At 47.0% G+C, this 22,607-nt stretch overlaps 3 protein-coding genes across 3 annotated transcripts; all 3 read right to left on the bottom strand.

Annotated features, from left to right (window-relative positions):
- Nucleotides 5,529–6,465, bottom strand: LOC8056953 (peroxidase 44). Its single transcript, XM_021462933.1, has 2 exons — nucleotides 6,148–6,465; nucleotides 5,529–6,032 (listed from the first exon to the last, which is right to left on the bottom strand). Exons 1-2 carry the CDS (start codon nucleotides 6,463–6,465, stop codon nucleotides 5,529–5,531), a joined length of 822 nt encoding a protein of 273 aa, XP_021318608.1.
- On the bottom strand, nucleotides 15,813–17,542 carry LOC8056951 (uncharacterized protein C594.04c). Its single transcript, XM_002445964.2, has 3 exons — nucleotides 17,119–17,542; nucleotides 16,664–16,927; nucleotides 15,813–16,493 (listed from the first exon to the last, which is right to left on the bottom strand). The coding sequence occupies exons 1-3, from the start codon at nucleotides 17,335–17,337 to the stop codon at nucleotides 16,014–16,016; spliced, it is 963 nt and encodes a 320-aa protein (XP_002446009.1). The 5' UTR covers nucleotides 17,338–17,542; the 3' UTR covers nucleotides 15,813–16,013.
- On the bottom strand, nucleotides 21,430–22,320 carry LOC8056950. Its single transcript, XM_002445963.2, has one exon. It carries the CDS (start codon nucleotides 22,119–22,121, stop codon nucleotides 21,666–21,668), a length of 456 nt encoding a protein of 151 aa, XP_002446008.1. The 5' UTR covers nucleotides 22,122–22,320; the 3' UTR covers nucleotides 21,430–21,665.

Here is a 22,607-nt window from a genome sequence, read left to right as displayed (position 1 = left end):
CACGCCACGGCAGCGGCATGTAGTTCTTGAGACAGAGGCATTCCATGGATCCCCTCCAGGCACCGTGACGATTGGAGGACAGAGGATTAGGCTCGTGGTTAGGGATCCGGCTCAGGAGGATCCATACACTGAGACAGAGACCCAGGCAGAGGGTCCAGCACAGGAGCAGGAGCAGGAGCAGACCCTCAGAAGGTCGACTCGCGCTCGTACCCAGGCCACTCCTCGGACTGGTACGCAGAGTCAGTCTACCTCCACTGCTCGTGCCACACCAGCCAAAGGCACTCCAGCTTCTCAACCGAGGCCAGTCAGGATCCACAGGGATCTCTCTCTTGTGTCAGCCAGAGAGATCCAGCAGCTGCGGTTCGTTCCGTTTCCCACCTGGTTTCCAGCTGCCAGGGATCCCAGAGCCGGTGCCAGGTTCTACACAGTAGTCCAAGAGGACATCTACGAGGCACTGGTTTGCTCTCAGGCACAGTTCAGGGAGCATAGAGTGATAGACCTAGAGATACTGGGGAACGTGGTTGGAGCAGACATTCGTCAGTACTTCACCTACCTCCATGGACTTCCAGAGTTACTAGCACTCCCCGGCACTTACTGTGAGCAGTGGGTCAGAGAGTTCTATGCGTCAGTATGGGTTTCTCCAGATCACAGTTACATCCACTACGCACTGGCAGGCACAAACTACAGAGTGACAGCTCAGAGGGCCAGAGAGGTGCTTGGGCTGAGAGCCTCTCCCACCAGGATTCACCAGCTGTGCTACGGGAACGTGGATCCCCCTCGTCGTCCCCACGGTGGTGAGATACCACCGGTTGACTTCGTGGCTCCCTGTTTCCGTCCACCTTTTGGGGAGGGCTCCAGCAGGACAGTGGGAGATTTGACACGCCCAGCTAGGATCCTTGACTTTGTGTTGAGGAAAACTCTTCTCCCCAGGACAGGCTACAGAGACGGTTTCACTCGTATCCAGCAGTGGCTCGTCGCTCACCTCATCTCCCAAACGCAGTTTGATTTGTGCGATCTGATCGTCTCAGAGATAGAGGACACCATCTCCGAGAGCTTCAGGGGACGGCGTCAGTTGCCGTACGCACACTGGATTACCCTGCTGATTCTTCGTGCCAGGCCCCTACCCCTGCCAGCTCACTTGCAGAGAGAGTTGACAGAGTCAGACACTGTCTTTCCCCACTACGACCCCAGGCAGATGCTACGAGCACACCACGACCTCAGAGCTGCACCTCCTCCTCGTGCTCCACGTGGACCGGTGCCCCCACCTTCTCCTAGGGCCACCCGCAGTACAGCAGCAGTTGCAGAGTCAGAGGAGCAGCAGGACATAGCGATTGGAGTTTTCGCCGATGCAGAGGCTGAGGGAGAGTTTGATTTTGCGTCAGACAGCTCAGATGATGACTATCAGCCGCCAGTGACAGATCTCCCTCCCAGAGCACATGACCACGAGGCAGGCGGTTCTTCGAGTGCTTCAGACCCCGCCCTGCTTGCTATCTTAGAGGGGATGAGGGAAGATCAGCGCCGGGCAGCTGAGGAGCAGGCGAGGCGAGACAGGGATTAGGCTGCCATCAATGCAGCCACGCAGGCTAGGCAGGATGAGCTCCAGCGTCAGCTTCTCACCTTTCAGGAGCAGCAGCTTGCTTTCTAGGCCCAGCAGACAATGATGATGGCCGCTCTCATTGCCGCCTCTGGGATTCAACTACCGCAGATTCAGCTCCCAGGCATGTCGACTGTCAGGCCACCGACTCCAGCGCCTCAGACTCAGAGCCCGTCCCAGCAGCCGCTTCAGCTACCAGCTCAGAGTCAGCCGCTCTCGACGCCACAGCACCAGGTCTCCCAGGGTGCTATCTCTTCAGGCTTTGAGCAGGTACCTCAGTTCACTCCTCTCCGCTCAGGCTTCACTCCTCAGTCAGCGTCAGCGTCACAGCTTATGTGGGATTCACAGACAGATCCGCACCTCAGCTTCACCTACAGTGCTCTGACTGGTGACCCTATGCCTCCTCCTCTGCAGGCTCCTGCAGTCTTTACGGCGCCAGTTACCACTACAGAGCTTCTGTCGTCATCTGTAGCGTCGTCCGAGCAGCTTGCACCGTCTACTACCGTACTAGAGACGACAGCTACAGCGACCGAGTCCGTGCCTGCTTCGTCACCCGGACTCGAGCAGCCAGCACAGCCTGTGACAGCTCCAGAGCAGACTCGGACCGCTTCACCAGCACCTGCACCTTCAGAGGGTCACTCTACCTCCTCTGCCTCGACTGCCGACAGTTCAGATGATACAGCTCGCTTCGTGGCCGTGCTGAGGGACTCCACTGCTCCGCCTCCTCCATCGGCTTCTTAGGTTTTTGGCGCTTGATGCCAAAGGGGGAGAGAGTGCGTATGAGAGTTAGGAGTTAGGGGGAGCTAGAGAGGGCGTTTAGGAGTTTATTCTTTTGAGATACCTTTTTATGTGTGCTACTTTATCATGCATCATGCTTACTTTCATGCATTGCACTTGTGTGAGATACTATGGTTGTGAGACATGACTTGTGGTTATTGTGATATCTTAATGTCATGTGTTTTGGCTCATATCACCTTTGCTTCCGCGTTTTACTCCGATGTACTTATGAGCCTTTATGTTTACATCCTGTCATATATCACTCACATATTTGGATGCAGGGTATTGGACTTGGTTGATATAAGCATGACTAATCCCTTTGTTCTTATTGTAACATGTTTATTGAAACCAAGTCACTTTAAAAACCTCAACCCTTTTCATACTCGAGGTTGTCATCAATCACCAAAAAGGGGGAGATTGAAAGAGCATCTAGGCCCCTAGTGATTTCGGTGATTAATGACATTATTGATTACTATGACTAACATGTGTTTTGCAGAGGTAAAGTCATAGGTAAGGTCATGGTAAATAGGTACTCGATGGACAGGGACGTACATGCCTACTTAATAGTGGAAATCGTTTCGGTTTCCAAAGGATGGATGGACATCGTCAAGACTAGACTAGGTCTAAGTGCCATATGGTGAACAAGGGCACTTAGAGTAGTTTAGGACTTTGTTTTCCTTTGACCGTACTATTAAGAGGGGCTTTGATCTAGTAGCTTGACTTAGGCAAGGCTTTAGGTTTAGGTGTGGTGCACACTTGGTAAACCTAGCACTAGGCAGCTCAGAGATAGTCCTTAGACCGAGAGGAACCAACTTCGTTTTGGAGCGATCGCGTTTCGACGAAGTTTGGGTGCCCAAAGGGGCACCGGACGCTCTGTGAGTGCGTCCGGTGAGGTCCTTAGCCGTTGGGACAGTGCTGTGCTTAGGGTTAGGCACCAGACGCTAGCACCGGACGCACCGGGTAGCGTCCGGTCCCATACCCAGGGAGCTTGTAAAGTTCCCCTTAGCACCGGACGCTAGCACCGGACGCACCGGGTAGCGTCCGGTCCCATGCGCAGGGAACATGTAATGTTTCCCCGAGCACCGGACGGTGCACCGGACGCTGTAAGTTAGCGTCCGGTGACTAGTCAGAGAGAAGTACAGTTAGCCGTTATGAAGCACCGGACGCTCGGTGCAGTGCATCCGGTGCAACATAATGTGCGTCCGGTGACCCCGTTTTCAGTGGAAAACGGTTGGCCGACCTTTGGACTTCGTGGATAGTATTTATACTCCTCCACCTCGTCCATGAGAGGTCTCTTGCCCATTTGAACACCAAAGAAACTTGTTGTGGAGCAAGAGAGTAGCAAGAGCCTAGAGAGGATTAAGACTTGAGTGATTTCTTGAGAGAATCCTCCTCTAGTGAGTTCCAAGAGTCAAGTGTGCATCCACCACTCTCTAGAGCCTTATTTGGGTCAAGTGAGAGTTCGTTGCTTGTTACTCTTGGTGATCGCCGTCACCTAGAAGGTTCGGTGGTGATTGGAGGCACGTAGACCGCCCGGAGTTCTTGTGGGTGGCTCGTGTCAAGCTTGTGAGCGGTTTTGGGCGATTCACCGCGTCGGAGTGTCGAAGAATCAGCCCGTAGAGAGCACTTGGTCCTTGCGCGGACCAAGGGGGAGCAAGACCCTTGCGCGGGTGCTCCAACGAGGACTAGTGGAGAGTGGCGACTCTCCGATACCTCGGCAAAACATCGCCGAGCATTTTCTTCCACTACTCCTTTACTTTCTAGCATTTACTTTGTGCTTTTACATTCTTAGAATTGCCATGCTAGAATAGGATTGGAACTAGGTTGCAAAACTTTTTATCCGGTAGCTCTCTAAGTCACACTAGGCACAAGGGGTTGAATTGGAGCTTATAGGTTGCTTAAATTTTTAGAGAAGCCCAATTCACCCCCCTCTTGGGCATCTTGATCCTTTCAATAGCTAACATACTCCATTTTGTCTCTCAATAAAAAGATAGTGTTGTATGAAGTCAAAATTTTAAACTTTGACCGAATTTCTTGAAAAATCCGTTAATACTTATGACACCAAATTAGTATTATTAGATATACCATAAAATATATTTTCATAATGTGTTTATTTTATCTCATAGACGTTGTTCCTCTTTTTATAAAGTTATTAGTCAAACTTAAAATAGTTTAACTTGCACAGATTCTATGAATTTATTTGTTTGGAGATGGAGGGAGTAATTCTATGAGTCCAAACAGGGTCTTAGTCTATTTTAGGCTTTCTACAACAAGAGCATCTCCACCTCTTCGGGAGGAGGGAGTAAAATTATTTCTCTTTTGAGAAAGCTTCACCGAGACTCTCTTTCTTCACTAATTTGTTTGGCATATCGGATGTTTTGTTGACTTGGTAGTATATTAAATGCTACAAAATTAGCCATGTTATCGTAAATAAACCGTCCATCTCTATTGCACGATCTCAATCGTCATCACCGTAATGGTGTACTTCTACTTCCTGTGTCTTGGAATATAAGGGATCTGAGTTTATTCTAACTTAATTAAATCGTGTCAATTTTGATCAAAATTGTATGAAAAGGAACAATAGCTACGATATCAAACTAATATCATTGGATATATTATAAAATATATTTTCGTAATTTACATCTTTAATTGTTGTGATAGATGTTAATACTTTTCTATATAAATTTGATCAAACTTTGTATAGTTTGATTTATTAGGATAAACTTTGGACGGCCTTGTATCTGACAGGGGAGTATATAGCAACATTTTTGAAAAAAACAAGTTGGATGTTTTTCAGGATTCTCCAGTTATTAATGACCATCACCAATGTGCACGCTTTGGAGACAAGAAGCATCATAGTCCTCTCCCCAAGAATAGCTAATTGATGACAAGCTCGAGAAAAAGTTACAACGCTGACCTGACTAATACTAATTTATTCATGAAATCAAGGTCAACCCATACACTTCGTGATCATACTACATAAGAAATAAAGAATAATTAATTACTTATAACGAGATATACTACGATATTGTTCAAATGAACTCTCGCTAGCTGTCCACAACACTTTGAGACTTGACCAGTACTACTCCAACATGCATGACTGTTCGAGCTGGACTCGAACTCGAACGATCTTCATGAATTCGATCTGAACAGCTAATTAAGTGTCGTTGTACCTTGAGCAGAGCTTCCTGACCTCACCGGCGTCGCCCTCGAGCACGCCGACGTTGCTGAGCTTGGCCATGACCTCAGAGAACCTCCGCACGAACGCGTCGGGGTTGGCGGCGTAGTAGGCGACGTGCGGCGCGGTGCTGGGGTTGACGGCGGCCTCCTGATCCACCTGCAGCAGCGTCCGGTTGCTCATCAGCTGCCTGTAAAAGTTGTTGTCGACGGCGAACGGCGAGTCCGGGTCGAAGAACACGGCCGGGTCGGTCTCCAGCGGCAGCTCCTCGGCGCCGCACTCGTCGAGCATGTCGCGGCGGAGCGTCTCGTCCATGGTACCGTCGCCAGGTCCTCCGGTGAGACGGTACCGGAACGAGGAGCAGTGCGCGCCGCCGACGGTGTGTGCGCCGAAGAGCACGACGGTCTCCTCGGCCGAGAAACCCCTAGCGGCGAAGTAATCCAGAACGTCGGCGAGCTTCGCGAACGGCGCGGGCAGGTCGACCTCGTCGGGGTTCGAAACCGTCCCGTCACGCCGCCCCAGCGCGACGTCGTAGCGTGCGCCGCCCAGGAGCACGACGGCGTCGCGCGCCATGAGCGCCAGCACGTCGGCGCAGGACACCACCGCCGCGGCACGCGTCGTCGACCGCGCGCTTGACGGCGTCGACGGCGGTGAAGCCGCGGAGCGTGTGGTTGGGGACGGCGGTGCGCTCGGAGGAGGTCGCCGGGTGGTGGAGCGGCGGCGTGGGCACGATCATGACGGAGGCGTCGCAGCCGCGGACGAAGCAGTCGTGGAGCAGCATCCGGATGATGGCCGGAGATAGGGTTGGGTCCGTGTAGTGGAGCCGCGACATGGCGTCCTCCACGATCGCCTCTGCGTCCGGGCATGTCGTTGCGTAGTAGCCCGCGTCTAGAGCGTCGACGACGATCGCCGCCATGGGCGGTAGCTGCAGGTCTTGTCGTTGCACCAGCAGCAGGACGCCGAGAAGGTTATTGTCGCGCCGGCCATTGGTCATCATTTCTAGCTAGGCTTCGATCGAGTTCTAGCTAGCCTTCTAGGTCGTTCTAGCTATACCTAGGAGTTACAGAGTCGATCGAGAGACACTCGAGAGTACGTACGTAGTGTGTGTGCATGCATGCGTGTACGCGTACGTATATACCCTGCAGCGAAGGAGATGCACACACAGTATATATATATGTAGAACTGGCACGTCTGCAAACCTTTTTTTTTTTACCATTACTTGCTATATGTGCCAGCAACTTGAATGACAGACAATAATTTGGCGGTAATTTGATACGTACGAGGGTTGATGAGCTGGTTTACGCGCAATTTGATTTAAGTACTACTGCTACAGCTGGTTTATTTATTTGCTCGAGTTTTACTGATACAGCTTGCCCTGGCCGGCATTAGTTAAAGTCTCCGTTTGACTTAGGTCTTGTTTACTTCCAAAAAAATTTTGCAAAATAGGAATAGTAGCACTTTCGTTTGTATTTGACAAATATTGTCTAATTATGGACTAACTAGGCTTAAAAGATTCGTCTCGTCAATTCCGACCAAACTGTGTAATTAGTTTTTATTTTCATCTATATTTAATACTCCATGCATACGTCTAAAGATTCGATGTGACGGGAAATCTGAAAAATTTTGCAAAATTTTTGGGAACTAAACAAGGCCTTAATTTGGCAACAGCTATAGCGAGCAGCAGGTAGCCAGGTCGGCAGCCATGGTTGTTCTGTCGATCCCTAAAGATTTATTTAGACTCTTGAGGCACCAGTACAGTGTAGATTGCTAGATCATCACTTGTACACATTAGAATATTAGATCAGTTGACTTTTACGCAAGACCATGAAAAAAAACTGTAATTTTTCTTAGATGTTACAGTATAAAAAATGTAGCATTTTAGGCAATAGATGTGTTGTATGAAATCTCCTATACCTATAACTTGTAAGAGATCTGCTAAAAGAAGCATCATTTCAACTAAATAAGGGAGACAACTCGATCTCTTTCCCCTATCTCTAGCAACTCCAACAATTTTGCAAATTTTGTTTCGCAAATATTATTATTTACCAACTCTCAAAACAATATGGGGAGGGAACAAAAATGGCATGTCCAAGTGTTTGGCAATTTTGACTTGGCAAAAAAAATTATTGGTTTCGGAGATCAACGAAGAAGCATCAGGTTGTCAACTTGCTATAAAAAACGCGCGCATGCAGAATGCCAAGCCTATTCCAGTCGTGCATAAAATGCCAAGAAAGGAGAAGAATTTGTCAACTTGCTATAAATGTTAAACCCAACTGCCAAACGGTTGAATAGGAGATTTTGAGAGTTTTGACAAAAAACAAGAATACTAAACCTATTTGCAAAACTGTTAGGGAGACCAATTTTAGTTAATCTGCTATAGCTATATCCTAAATTCATTTTACGACTCTCCTAAAACAACTTATTATAGGGGATACATTTACATTATAAAAATTTTGATAGAAATGTTGTGGGCTCCGTTTCACATTTTTTTGGCCTCATAATGAAAGAATCCTAGAGACAGAGGGAATTTAGGATAGGGTTCTTGATTATTCTCATAAAAATCTGATTTTAAGCTCAACCAAACACAACCTTTCGTGCCAACTGGTTGGATTTCTTGGTGGAATCTGTCCACCCGGGTTCAAGTCTCCGACTTGATACGGATGCTCGCATTTTTCTGAATTTATTCTAGAATTTAACGGCTAAGCTTTTAGTGGTAGACGATATGTCCCTCGACAACGAGACGTCTGTGGTGACTTCATCGATCTCGAGATTTACCGGTCCAACTCGGTTCTTCGAATGTGCTCATAGGGGTAGAGTGTGCATGCATGTGTTCATAGGGGTGAGTGTGCGCTCGTGTTTATGGGCATCTGTAACTGAATCTCGCAAAAAAAATACAGACTTTAGTTATTTTAAAGTGGTATATAGGTGGGTACTTTGTAAATGATAAAGAGTAGAGGGTAAATTTGGAATGTTTTCATAATGACAGGGGTTGGGTAATGTTTTAATGAGAGGTTTGATTTTTAGAATAAAATATACATAAATGGCTATGATTAAATACTAATTGTTATAGTTATAAATATACTATATTACTCAGAAACTTTTTTTATAAACTAAACAAGGCCTAATAGCGCGAGCGAAGTATTCTATCGTGTCAGAAAATCATCTTTCGGAGACGAACATGTATGACGTGTTGAACTCCACCGTTTTCTTTTTTTTTTTTTGCCTCAGTTTATTAATTTGCTCTGGCTCCAAAGTGCTTCCAGACTGAATCACTGAATCCTTTTATTTTTTGTTCTGGGCATTCGGGAGGGCATCGACCTCAAGCCAGCAAAAGAGGCAAACCGTAGTTCACGCGATGCTTCGGCTGAAGGAAAAAAGGGGTGACTCGTGACTGAGAAGGACCATCCACGATGTGTAATTTGCACTTGGTGAAAATACAACCATTTTCTTCCTCTAGTCTGCTTCACACGCTCTCCAATGTTTTTGAGATCGATGCTTAATTAACTGCATGTCCCAAACTAGGACCATGCATTCTTTTTTGTTTTTGTACAATTCTCGATTGATCAAACAATGATGCGTCGGTGTCAATGTTAATTTGGGAACATATATATCCTACTAGGGTACCAGTGAAGCTGCCAAAGGCAAACAACTGATTCACAATACTATTAGTACAATGGAGATTTAATTTGTTGCTAATCAGTGGACAGTGGATTACTAAAAAAAGTTTTACTAGCCAAACGGAAATAAATAAAAAGATAGCATGAGAAAAAGTTTATGGCTACTATACTGAAAACAGAAGGAACCAACCAGAAGGCTGGAAGGTTCTAATATGGCTAGAGGAGGGGTGAATAATCTATTTAAAAATCTACAAAACACTAGAGCAAAAGATTAATATAACAAAAGGCGTAAAGCAATTTTGCTCTAGCTCTACAAGGGTTGCAAGTCACCTATCTAACAATTCTATTTGCTATGATCTCTAGGCACAAGCAATAGTTATGTCACTACTCTCTACTAGTTACAACTAACTACAACTAGGAACTACTAGTTACAACTAGTTTGCAAGAAAATACCTTTGCCTTGAGGACATTTTGTTTTTCTCTTTCTTTTTTTCCAAGTTGGAGCACTTGAATATCATCTTTTGGTCACCTCCATCACAATGACCATCATCTAGCCCCATTACTTGGTGTGTACGAGCCTATATCTGCATCTCACTCATAACAAAGGTTAGTACACATAGATTTCATCAATTATCCAAAACCAAACTAGAGCTTTCAAAGGTTCAATAAAAAAGGGAGCTAGGGTTTTCAATCCTCACCATCTCATGCCCTCTCCCAACTGGTAGCCACCTCCTCCCTCGCGCCCCCTCCCTTCGCAAAGTCACGAGTTGCCCTGAGCACACTCTTCATCTCACTGAGCGTGTCGCCCCTCCCTCTCCCTCTCCGAGCGCGACACTCCCTCTCCCTCTCACTCTTAGGCACGCACCAGGATGGGCATCGGAGGCATGGCGCTGCGACGGTGGCATAGGATCGGCCGTTGCTCCCTCGTCTCCTGCTGCTTCCATGAGCTCCTCGTCTCCCGCCGCAACCTCCTCGACATCCTCTGCACTCTTCTCCGACAGGATCTAGGCCAAAGACGGTGGCACTCTTCATTGACCAGATCCAGGCCTTCACCGTGCGGGGATTGGCCTCCTCTTTCGGCATGGCGCGCGGGGGCTTGGCCCTCTCCTTAGGCGCGGTGGTGTGTCGTGACGCGGCATCGGATCCATGCATGGTGTGGCACAACCTCTCTCTCTCTCTCTCTCTCTCTCTCTCCTATGGTGCTCAGATCCATGGCGATGACGACGGCGGCAACCTAATTTGGCTACGGCTAGCGTGTCTAGATCCGGGGAGGTAGGATGCGGCTCCAGCAAGCGCCAGCGCGGCTGCGGCACATGGATGGGCTCGGCAGGCATGTTCATGGGGTTTTCCTTTTTTATTTTTTTATTCTATTAACCAAGGCAGACAACAAACTGCCTCGAAAAAGGTCATATTTACCGTGACCTTTGCTCCGAGGCGTTTTTATGCTCACCTCGAAAAATGCTTTCTGTCTGCCTCAGAAAAGTTTTTAGTGGAGAGAGTATCATATATGTAGCAAAAGTTATAAATCTAAAAAAGTTAAAACATCTTATAATCCGGAATGGAAGAACTAGTGTATTGATGCTTTGTGAAATAATTCACTTGCGCACTACTCGACAATGGCTTGACAGGTTACTAAAATCTTGCTTAAACAATGAATCATCTTTCTGTCCAGAACATTGTTAACATCTCAGCTGGCTTCATTTGGCCCCGTGCATAACACTCAGAATATTTGTAAATTATATATTGAAGACATGAGGTCAACACTTTTGACATCATTTGGATCTGAACCAGTAAAATACAAACAGCAGCCGTGCAGTTGAAGTAATTGTTGTTGACTAAAAACATCCATGAGTATAGTTTTCCAGACGGGCCAGACCCGCTGGGCTGGAACGGGCACGGCTCGAGAAAACACGGCCCGAGCACGGCCCAGGCACGCTGGCACCGTGCCCGTGCCTGGCACGGCACGCCAATGGGCCGTGCCTGGGCCGAGAATCCAGCCCGTGGGCTGGCACGAGGCACGGCACGGAAATTGGGCCGGCACAATGCAGCCCGCTAAATCTCCACCGTTGGATGATCTGAGAAGCGTTACAGCCGTTGGATGTAGTGTGTATATATATATATATATAGGAATCCTAACCCTAACTCTTCACCGTGCTGGGCACTTGGGCAGCCGTCCGCGCGCAGCCCGGCCATCCGCGTCACCTGCAGCTACAGCGCCTCCACCGTCACCCCGGCCCCGCGCGCCCTGCGCCGGCGGCGGCGCAACCTCCTCCGCCTCCGCGCGGAGCATCTCGCCGTCCATGTACTCCATCGCCCCCTCCCCGGGCACGTACGGCTCCGTGCGCGCGCACGCTGTGGGGCTCTCCCAGTCCCCCTCGAAGTGCGCGGGCGAGAAGGTCGCCACCACGGCCAGCTTCGGCCCCCGCTGCTGCGCCCTGGCGCCGCGGACGGCGAGGCGGAACGCGCCGAAGAATGACGGCGGTGCTCCTCCAAAGCGCGCGGCTGGGGGCGCGACGGGGGGCGGCGTTCCCAAGCTTCTACGCGACGTTGGCGGCAACGGTGGCACGAGGAGACACACGGGCTGCCGTGCCCATCGGCACGGCACGGCACGGCTAACAGGCCATAGTGCCGTGCCTGTGCCGCGACCTCGGCACGGAGGCACTGTCAGGCACGGCACGGCGGGCCGCCGTGCTGCATAGTGCCGTGCCTCACCATGCCCGTGCCCGTGCCCGTGCCGTGCCGGGCGACCCGTTTGGAAAACTATATCCATGAGCCAAGGATCGAAGTCTCTGCAACTAGTATAGTACACATGTGGGAAAAACTCAATCACCGTGTTCCTTGGTGCAGGCTGCACGCTCAAGTATTGAGATCATATCGACGCTTAACTGCATCTTCCAAGGACTATGCATTCTTCCAGGAAGATACTTGATTTTTGGTTGTCAGAAAATTTTGGACCCATTGACTAGCGATTCTATCGGTGTGAGCGTACGTGCATTCTAGGACACTGTAACAATGTTTCCATGCAAAAATTCATGTTATAGTTTTATAGGCTAGCAATAACATTTGATTTTTGCACGATGTTGTGATTAAATCTTGCATGGGACTTGTAAAAATGGGTGGAGATGAAACCGGCCGGCACTGACCTCTTTTTTTTTAAAAAAAAACACAACTTCACCCATATTTCATTAAAAAGAAAATAGTACCGAAAGAACGGCACAAGGCAGGTTACAGAACCATAGAGAAAGTGGTTAGGAACCTAAACAACAATAGAAAAAAAAAGAAAGTTGGTAAGGAGAATCCCTCCACCATAAACCTAACCGACTGAACTTGCAAAGGAAAAACACATCAACGCAAGGCTGCCACCAAAGTAAATAAATAAAGTTATGATGACCAGGCATCCACTGAAAAGAGATAAGACTATGGCGATGAAGTATCCGCCAGAGCACGGCTACAAAGCATCTGGCAGAGATTACGTGACAAAGTATCCGTGAGTAGGGGCATCACATCCTCAATAGTATCTGCATGAGAGGGGAGGCCAAAGCAAAGTCAGTGGCAAAATATCCACCCGAGCAGTAACGACGCCAAAGCATCCATCAAAGAAGAGTGTGATAGCGGTAAAGCATCTGCTGCAAAGAAGCAATGGACAACAGCTACCCAAGTAGGCTGGAAAACCATTGTGAAGAGGAGCTTATTAAAGCACAAATAGGTACAACAGGAAGGAGCAACTCCGACAACAAAAGCGGAAGATGGACGGTAGAAGTTCTCCAACGATGTCTTCATGGCAGACGCCAACAACGCTAGAAGAAGTACATAAATTGGTCTTTCGACCCGGCCAGTCTGCCTAAACGAACAAAAAACTTCGATGACGCCACCAAGAAGGTAGATGATGCAGGGTGCGCCACCACTGCGCACTAGAAGAAACCGGGCAGGATTTTCACCCAGAGACTGTACATCTATAGACCTAGGCCACCCGTGGCACCCGCAGCGGTGGTACCGATGCTAAGGGGCCGAAGCCACCAACACGGGCACCATGACCACAAAAATCTCCACACCACCACAATTGTCTCGAAACCCCTGCCACTAAAACCGACCATTGTGTGCTAGCAGGAAGCATTCCGGCCAAGGACCTAGCCACGGCTAGGCACTGGTTGTCGTGGGCCCTAGCCGGTAGCTATCGCCTCAGGGCCAGCCACGTCACGAATAGATTAGGTGGTCGGCCGTGCTGCGGGCTACATGGGGCATGGTCCCACCACCAGCCCCTACAGGCACAGGGAGGGAATCTGGCCGGCCAGCCGCCTCTCGACTCTGGAGTTGGAGAGGGAGATGGGGGAAGGTGACTTGAACGAGAACCCTTTGTGGGGCCACCGCCGCTGCACGCCAGAGGGCGGCAGTAGTGGCTAGTGGGGAGGTAGGGAAAAGGCTGCTCTACGGTGCCGATAAGGTCTCTCCCCCCCCCCCCCCCTCGAGTCACCTCTTGAGGGAGCTCAGGGGTGGGGTGAGGAACCGGTGTAAACCAGTAGTGAGCTCTCAAGGTAACTTCCTTGCAGTTCCATTCGCATGGCATCGGTGTCAACTAAATTTCACCCGGACCTCACTTTCGGTATTTCCTCTTAATTTTCTATCTGTCTCATCATTTTTGCTGATGTATCGCCATATTAAATTAGTATGAAGCCTCTGCTGAGATTGGTCCCCTTTGTTAAGAACAAATCTTGTATTTTTATTAATTTACGTGTCGTTCAGTTGAATCATGAATCACCAAGAAGGATTGTACAAACTCTGGGAGGGGATCAATCCAAACACGTGTGATCAATCCCGTGGTCTACTAGCTGGAATTGTTGAGTACGAGACATATCCCGATCCATTCTGCGATTAGAGCTACCTGGCACCACGCATCACTTAACGCATGATGTAACACATTGATTCTTCCCGCGCCAGTTGTCACCTGTGATCCTTTGCGATCCCTCGCAATGAAACCTAGTATATCTTTCATCTCTTGCTGTAAATAAGCTCCCAACAAAATTAACCATCAAGACATCAGCTCTTACCAGACAAAAACATAAGCATGAATCAAAGCAGGGGTTTAGAAACCCCAAACGGCGTTCGCTTTTCCCTTCGGCCAAAAGTTGATCAGACATCATTGCGTGCCAAAAGAAGATCAAGGCGGATTGAGCAAGTATACATTAGTTTACCCAGGTGCTTAGCAACTGTTTGTTAAATTTGTAATGGGAGGGAGAGAGAGATTGGTTTATAATTGCTGTGAGGGAGGAGAGCTGGGGGCCCATGGATGAAGCAAGAACAGCTCGGATAATGATGTAGGGATCATCAACCCAACCTAAAGTGCTTCATGCGGCCGGCCTCTTTCATCAACTTGTATATATATTCATATCAGGCCGCGCTTCTTTTGGGCCAAGCATGCATATGCAGCAGCTGTCTGGGGATAAATAACATTGCAAAGTAACCCTGTAATCATTCGGCTATAACACAAGTTTCAGAGGCACCACACCGGCTTAAAAGTAACTACCAAAGTGAATCATTTGATCTGTCCTTAAAAGTTCATGTTCATCGCGGAGGATGATTCGAATGTTCTTAACTTTTTGTGGGTGGGTATCATCATCATATATTCATATTCATGCGCCAACTTGTAGTGGTACCCCTCCGAACAGTTTAACGAATGTACTTTGAAGTGATGAGTACCACCCAAAAAAAAAAAACTTGTGGTCTAGGTATAGTGAAAACAATAGTTAATCTTCCCTTCTCAAAAATGATAACTGCATTTCAAATGTCTAGAAAGCTTGGGCACACACCAGCTAGGCAGTGGCATTCAGAAGGTGGTGGAGGAGCATGATCCTGGCTGCTATCAATGTACTTGGTAATGATGATCCAGGACAGGAGGATGAATAGATGGAACCAACAAATATCGTTACTGACAACAAGCCGGTTCCTGTGGATTAGACATATTTGTCTTGCCAACGAACATCGTTACTGACAACAAGCCGGTTGCTGTGGATTAGACATATTTGCTATCTTGGATTAGACATTTGTCTTGTCAATATTGGACAAAAGGGATGATATGACCAGAATGTAACTAGCTTGATTCAGTAATCAAGACTGCAGTGCCAACTAGTATGCATGATCATACAAAAATTCAGTTGTCAGGGATGATTTGATCTCAGTCTAAATCGTCATATCTGGTCTTTCTGAAGGATGAGATGAACACCCAAGCTTCAGATCAAGCAAACAAATGTAGATACATTATTATTAACTTACACCTTCGACAGGTCATCATGATACTGAAACAGTAGTTAATTAATTCCTTGGCAACAAAGATAGCTGCTTTTCAGAAGGCCTGGGAACACACCAGCTAGGCACTGGCATTCAGAAGGTGGTGGAAGAGTATGATCCTGGATACTATCAGTGAGCTGCAGGATCCAGGACCATGAGGCTGAATAGATGGAATGGAACCAACCAAGATCGTTACTGACAACAAGCCGGTTGCTGTTTCATCAAAAAAAAAACCCAGTTGCTGTAGATAAAGAAAATCGATGACATATTTAGCTATCTTGGATGTAATGTAAGCCTTTGTCTTGTCGACTAGCTTGATTTGGTAATCAAAATTGCAGTTCAGATCAGGCAACCAAGCTTCAGATCAGGCAGATAAATGTAGATACATTATTATTAACTTACACCTTAAAACAGGTCATCATGATACAAGCTGCACTTCATGCACATATAGTTAATTGCACATAGCGGATGAAACGACAAATACTAGACATGGCGGTGGGATGGAACAACAACATGGTGAACAACCTGGACAAGGGGCAGGGCCCAAATAGACTACACTGTGACCTTAGGTCTCCTTCAGCTTCGATTCAGGGACAGCCTTCCTGAACCAAGGGATCCACACCGACGTCCTCTTCTGGTACAGCTTGTACGCCTCAGCACGGTGCTCCTGCTTCAGCATGCGGCGCTCAACCAGCACCGTGACATAGCCAAGGCACAGGCTGTTGATGAGAGGCCCGACGAACATCCACTGCTGGCCCAAGTTCCAGGCAAAGAGGTACAAGCCCCACCACCAGAGCTGCTCGCCAAAGTAGTTGGGGTGGCGTGAGTACCGCCACAGGCCATCCTCAAGGGTTGGGACGGTTGGCTCACCCAGCTTCTTCAGCTTCTCGTTCCTGGTGACAAACTTGTGCAGCTGGGTGTCGGCAAAGTGAGCAATGACTATTCCGACAATGCAAGCGGCTGTGGCCACAAAGTCCCAGATGCCCCATTGCTGGTTGCTGGAGTGGATGGCGTACATGGGCAGGCAGATGCCGATCAGGAACACCTGTCGATCAGCCAACATGCATTTGAATATAATTCAGAACTAGCTAGGTAGAGTTAGATATTATACAAGGATGAGTGAGTACCAATAAACAGATTATGAATGGTTTTGTGATGTCTGTCTGTGATTTCTAGCTTAAAACAGAATGCAAATTCTGTGAACAGAAGCATCACCTGCTGGGAGAGGTAGACGGCGAAGAATGACATCCACCACCAGGTCTTGCCATACTGGCCGCGCATCTCGTTGAACCTCCAGTCCTCCCTCTTGCCAAACTCCCACCCCTCCCGCCTGAGGTAGTTGTGCGTGAGCCTGGCGCTCCACAGCCAGGTGAGTGCGACGGCCACCGCCGACCTCACCGCGTCCGCCACGGACGCCGGGTGGCCGCGGTAATAGTGCAGCAGCATCACCGGGATGACGGTCCAGTACAGGTCAATGAGCTGCAAAGTTGATGATGATACAATAAGCACAGATCGAGTAGGCAAGGCATTGCGTCGAACACCTTGCGGGCAAGCGTGTTGGCAGTGGAAACGGGATGACAGAATCCGTGGGGGTGGCATGATGAAGTGAAGCCAACAAGGAAGTGGCCCGAGGTGGAGGAAAAGGAAACGACTAGTGAGTGCTTGCTTACCCAGTGGTTGGAGAGGAGGAGTCCGACGAGCCAGAAGAGGACGTCGACGTTGAGGAAGAAGAGGATGTTAGCGAGGAGCAGAGGGTGCGCGGCGCACCAGGAGGAGAGCGTGCTGGCGCCGGTGTCCCCGCCGGCGCGGACGAAGGAGAGGTAGAAGAGGATGGAGGGGAGCGGGACGAGCAAGGCGACGAACATGTTCTTGAGGTTGCCGCCGGCCATGGCGATCGGTGGTGTGCTTCGTCACTCGTACGTGCTGAGCTAGCGGCAATGGAGCTGCTCTCTGCCTTGTAGAGGGATGGGATGCGATGCCATGGAATTTATAGTGCTGCTGCTTCTAAACACAGAAGAAGAGGCATCAACAACAACAGCGTCAGCGCGGCGGTGCAGCACTCTCCATACTCTCGTTAATCATTCTTGATGTGTTTAGTTTTTTTTTTGTGTTTTCATATGTTACCTACTTGATTTGAAGTTATTTATGTAACTTTAGATATCTTATTATATGCTAAAATTATCTAAATCAAATATGACACGGAGAGCTTATCAGTCAAATCTCCAAGTCATTCAACAGTGTTTTTTTTATTCTCACAATAAATTTGAGCTTGACTCAGTGTGGGTTTCAGCGACGAAGCTAGCATTGGGGCTAGGTGGGCACCAGCCCCCCTACCGCTGCTGGCCCAGTGGAATCTCTAGTGCTCTTCTTTTAATTTTAAACACAAATTTATAAGGTATAGTGAGCTGAAAACTTTATTTTTTAGATATATTTTGTGAATTTTATTATTAATATATATTTACGAGGGATAATAGTAGAGCTAAGTCGATGTATAACTTTTGTTCAGCCTCTCCTAAATTTGTTCCTAGCTTCGTCCCTGGTGGGTCTGATGATGGGCTTAGTGCTCCTAATCAGGACCACACGCTCCATGTCACCGTCCTGTGTGATCTTCAGGTTCGAGTGATAACACAAACCGTTCTGCTAGTCTGTTACTGTATTTTTTTTTTTTTTGAGACGTCTGTTTACTGTATTCTAGTAGTAGCTTTGCCCTGCAGGCGCGCATGCCATCCTGATGCGGTCCCTCCCTATGTATGCGTGTTATTTCAGACTGTAGCTTTATTCATCTCAATTGACCCAAATTAAATGATAGGGCCACAAACCTTTTATTTAAAAACTGCAGTGTGGCCATGTGAAAATTAGCAAAATTTTATTGGTGCTCCGCGTAGGCGTTGTGTGGTGCACGCAGCCAAAGTTGAGTTTGCAAGTTTTTTTTAAAAAAAAAGTGAAATTTATTTTTTTTCCACATTAAAAAAATGAATTTTGGTTTGCATATCTGTTTAATACTAGCAAAATATGCCCGTGCGTTGCAACGGGATATATAATTTACTGATTAGTCACATAGATGACTTATTGTTTAAAGATTTATGCAATGGTCACATTATATGTTCTAATATGTATTGGGATCAAATTTCGTACTATTTAGATATGTACTGCTTTAGCTTGATCACCTCTGAAGATGCCTGAGTTTTAGACATCCAACGTCACAACTTATTCGAAACCTTCTCAATTTTTTTACCATAGCCTAACATGCTATAACATGGAACCACAATAAGTTTTATGAATTTCAGACTTCGCATGAATTTTATATAATTTTAAGCACTTTTCTAACAAGTTCCTCTCGTCATGTTACGTAAAGTTTACGATGCCTGAAATTTGATGTGATTTCGTGTATATGGACTCAACGTACATCAAATGCCATGAATAATATTTTTTTTGAAGCACTAAATCGCATTATTCCATGCACCTGCAGCTTAAATTTAAAATATTCAAAAAAAAAATCAACAAAAATAAATTGAGGAAATATATCAAAAAAAAAGTTCAAAGCCTTGGCCTTTGACAAACTATTTTTTTTTTTTACTGAGGGTCAATCCTAAAGTTACGCTCGGCAAAGACTGAATTAAAACAAAACTAACTATAAAGGCCGGCACCAGCCGCCGCCGCCCCTAACATCACGAACGCACTCACCCAGACAGCACACACGCACTCTACCGCACGCTGCACGCACCCAGGCACTCTACAGCACGCACAGGATGCCCCACCGCCGCAACTAACCACAGACGCTCGCCACTAACCACCGCAGCAAGTTCATCATTGGTTTTAGCATAAATTAAGGATCAAGATGAAGTGATCAACTAATAATGGCACGGTTGATGATCGATCATCATCGATGTTGGTTTTGTCTTCTTTTTTTGTCTGAAAGAAACAGATCTGAGGGGAGACTAGCTAATTGTATCAAGTTGTTCCTGTACGCACATTTTCTTTTCATAACTATATATGCTCTAGAGCCTAGATGGACGATTATTCCATTCCTGTGGTTTATGCAACTATATACTCTCTCAGTTACAAATTATGAGTCGTTGTTGCTTTTTTAGATAAATAATAAAAGCTATGTATTTATACATAATCTAGATGCATGTATAGTAAACACTATAGAAAAGCTAAAGCAACTTATAATTTAAAATAGATAGAGTATACATATATTCAGCTAGAATTTTATTCAAGTAGTGTGTATGATCAAACAAACTTACATACAAAGTCGATTTTTTTGAGGGAACTGGAGGGGCCTTGGCCCCTACAGGAATTTTATTAAAGGCAGGTAAGTTAAGTTACAACAAAAAGAAAGTGAGAGTTACAGCAAAGAGCGAAAGAGATCTAGGATACAAAAAGAGAATCAAAAAAGATAAAACTCAAGCAAGAGTCAATTCTAGTCTTTGTGTCCATTGTTCATACGCTTCAGAGAGGCTGTCTTTAACTCTTAAGGCCACAGATCTGATTTGCCACTGAAAGAAGCATTTGCACTGCTGCATGCTCATCTGGTTATTGTTGAAGATCATTTCATTTCGGGCTTTCCAGATAGTCCAAGCCATTAGAATAATCACTATCATGAAGAACTGTGATTGCAGTTGGATTTTTAGCGCCTCAACATTATCGAACGTATTGCCTTGAGGAACTGTCTGTAAATTGAGTGACCCCCAGTACTGCTGCGCGAATGGGCATTCCCAAAAGAGATGCTGCAAGGTTTCCTCAGTAGCATTTGTACAGAATTCGCAGTTGTAGGTTTGTAAGTTCATATGTTTTCTTCTCAACATATTTCTTGTGTTGAGTCTATCTTTGATCAGTAGCCAGCAGAAGACTTTGTGCTTGGGTTGGCAATATGATTTCCAGCACCATTTGTAGACAGGTTCAGTATGCTGATGCCCTATCAACCTTCTGTAAATAACTGCTGAGCTGTAGTTTCCGGAGCCTGCACAAATTCTCCAGGTGTCGCTCGAATCACTTAGTGTTGTATTTGTCATGATCTGTAATAAGGTTAAGAATTGATCATACGCTTCTTGCGAAAGGGGTATGGTAAGAAGAGATGAGGTGGAGCTGAGGTTGAAGGCTTTGTTGACCGAGATCATTTTGTTTTTTTGCAAATGATGCCAGTTGAGGGAACTGTTGTTCAAGCGATTGAGCAAGCCAATTGTCCTTCCAAAAAAGGCATGATTGTCCATCCTTCAGGGTTAGTGTTGTGAAGTCCTTGTACTTTTGAAGAAGCTTTAGATTATCCCTCCACCAGAAGGACCCCTTTTTTGTATTGCTAGGCAACTTGCCATTTGAGTAATGTTTCTCCCATACTAACTGCACCCAGGGGACATTTTTTTTGTTGAAGAATTTGTCTAGATTTTTCATGAGCAGAGCCTGGTTTTGCAACCGAAGATCTATGATTCCGAGTCCCCCTTCTTCCTTTGTTGTGCAGACCATATCCCATGCAGCTTTTGGTGACCCAGAGTTGAGAGTGCTTGATCCTCTCCATAGACAGTGTTTTCTGTATTTGTCAATTTGCTTTATTACTGCTTTTGGCAGCTCAAGAGTGCACATGTAGAAGGTTGGCAGGGATGACAACACAGCATTGGTCATCTGAAGTCTTCCGGCTTGATTGAGCAAGGTCGAGATGCCTCCAAGCCTCCTTTCACACTTATTTACTAACGGAAGAAAGTCCTCATTCCATAACAAAGCCTCTTTATCCTTGTGTGTACTTACTGCATTGTTGTCATCAGTGAAGAGCTGAGAAATTAGGTTGTTCCTATGTCTGACTGTTGCATTAGCATGGAAAAAATGTGTACCAACATCTCCCAATTTTACCCATTTGATATTTCCTCTTTGTTTCCAGTAGATTTTTTGCTTTTCCAGCAGGTTTAGAAGATGTCTTTCCAGACCCAAGAAAATGTAAATATATATGTTGTACTAATATAATGGACCAAATTAAATAAAGCAAGGAATTAATAAGCCAAACAAGTCTCACAAACGAAACTGAAAGCCGGGATTACATAGATATATATGCCATGCATGCATAGATATATGATATATATGTCCTTTATCATCCATATAGTGATAGTGATCACCTCATCAACTAGTAACAACTTTCGAACATCATTTTACGTGCTGAGGGATCGATCGGAGTTGTTCGTAATACTGTCGTTGAAACCATCACTTGCAGTAATTAATAATGCAATGCTTAGAACTCCTGGCCGTCGATGTCCTCATCGTAGTCGCGGATCTCGTCGACGTGCTCCACCACGACGACGTGCACGCCGGGGTCGTTGACGGCGCAGCTGCCGGCGACGAGCACCGAGTTGTTGACGGCCTGGTAGTTGCTGTTGGCGTAGGCGGTGATCACCACGTTCTCCTCCTCCTCTTCCTCCTCCTGGCCTTCGTCGTCGTGCTCCTCCGGATCCGCGTCCGCGCTGCCGACGACGACGAGGTCCTCCACGTCGCCACCAGCCGCAGCGGCATCCATGGTGGCGCCGCTGTTCTCCCCCGCCAGCGTGATGATGGTGGTGGTGGTGGCCCCGCCGGTGCCGGTGGTGGTGGTGTTCTCGCCGCTGCCGGTGAGGGCGGTGGCGAGGTGGTCGTTGAGCTTGGTCACCGCGTTGCTCACCTCGGTGGCCACGACGTTGTTGGACGACGCCATTGTTGTTGCTTCTTGTGTGCTGTGTGTTAATTTCTTGTGTTTCGCAGAGTGATCGAGATGTGTTGCGGTGGTGCTCGATGAAGGCTAGCCTTGATCTGGATGCACGTATATATAGGACACAAATGCATGCAAATTAACACACCATTGAAGTCGATCGCAATTCGAGATGCTGCAGGGTATGTAGTAGCGTGCGTGAAGGGGGAAACTTGAAGCTTGAGCACAAGCTAGTCGATTCGATTCCAGCCTTGAGACACCGCCCAAACCGTACCTGCGTCAGGCATGGCTGCATCATCAACAAACATGCATGCATATGTTTCTTGCGTGCACTAGGGGGTTTCCTTCATCAAGTTTTCAGATACGCATAGATATAGGCCTTGTTTAGTTCACCCAAAATTTTTAAGATTTTTCCATCACATCAAATCTTGCGACACATATACGAAGTATTAAATATAGATTAAAAAATAATTAATTGTATAGTTTACCTAT

Source organism: Sorghum bicolor, chromosome 6, assembly GCF_000003195.3.
Source record: "Sorghum bicolor cultivar BTx623 chromosome 6, Sorghum_bicolor_NCBIv3, whole genome shotgun sequence".
Lineage (NCBI taxonomy): Eukaryota > Viridiplantae > Streptophyta > Magnoliopsida > Poales > Poaceae > Sorghum > Sorghum bicolor.
Note: the sequence above shows the minus strand (reverse complement) of the source record. Positions and strands in the feature narration are given on the sequence as shown.

What these genes read in the sequence shown, in the direction of transcription:
- LOC8056951 (XM_002445964.2), bottom strand. Translation starts at nt 17,337, where the DNA reads ATGGCCGGCGGCAACCTCAAGAACATGTTCGTCGCCTTGCTCGTCCCG. An exon ending in TCCTCCTCTCCAACCACTGG is followed by an intron (nt 16,928 to 17,118) that starts GTAAGCAAGCAC and finishes TCAACTTTGCAG; the next exon opens with CTCATTGACCTGTACTGGAC. An exon ending in CCGTCTACCTCTCCCAGCAG is followed by an intron (nt 16,494 to 16,663) that starts GTGATGCTTCTG and finishes GCTGATCGACAG; the next exon opens with GTGTTCCTGATCGGCATCTG.
- LOC8056953 (XM_021462933.1), bottom strand. Translation starts at nt 6,465, where the DNA reads ATGGCGGCGATCGTCGTCGACGCTCTAGACGCGGGCTACTACGCAACG. An exon ending in ACGCGTGCCGCGGCGGTGGT is followed by an intron (nt 6,033 to 6,147) that starts GTCCTGCGCCGA and finishes AACCCCGACGAG; the next exon opens with GTCGACCTGCCCGCGCCGTT.
- LOC8056950 (XM_002445963.2), bottom strand. Translation starts at nt 22,121, where the DNA reads ATGGCGTCGTCCAACAACGTCGTGGCCACCGAGGTGAGCAACGCGGTG.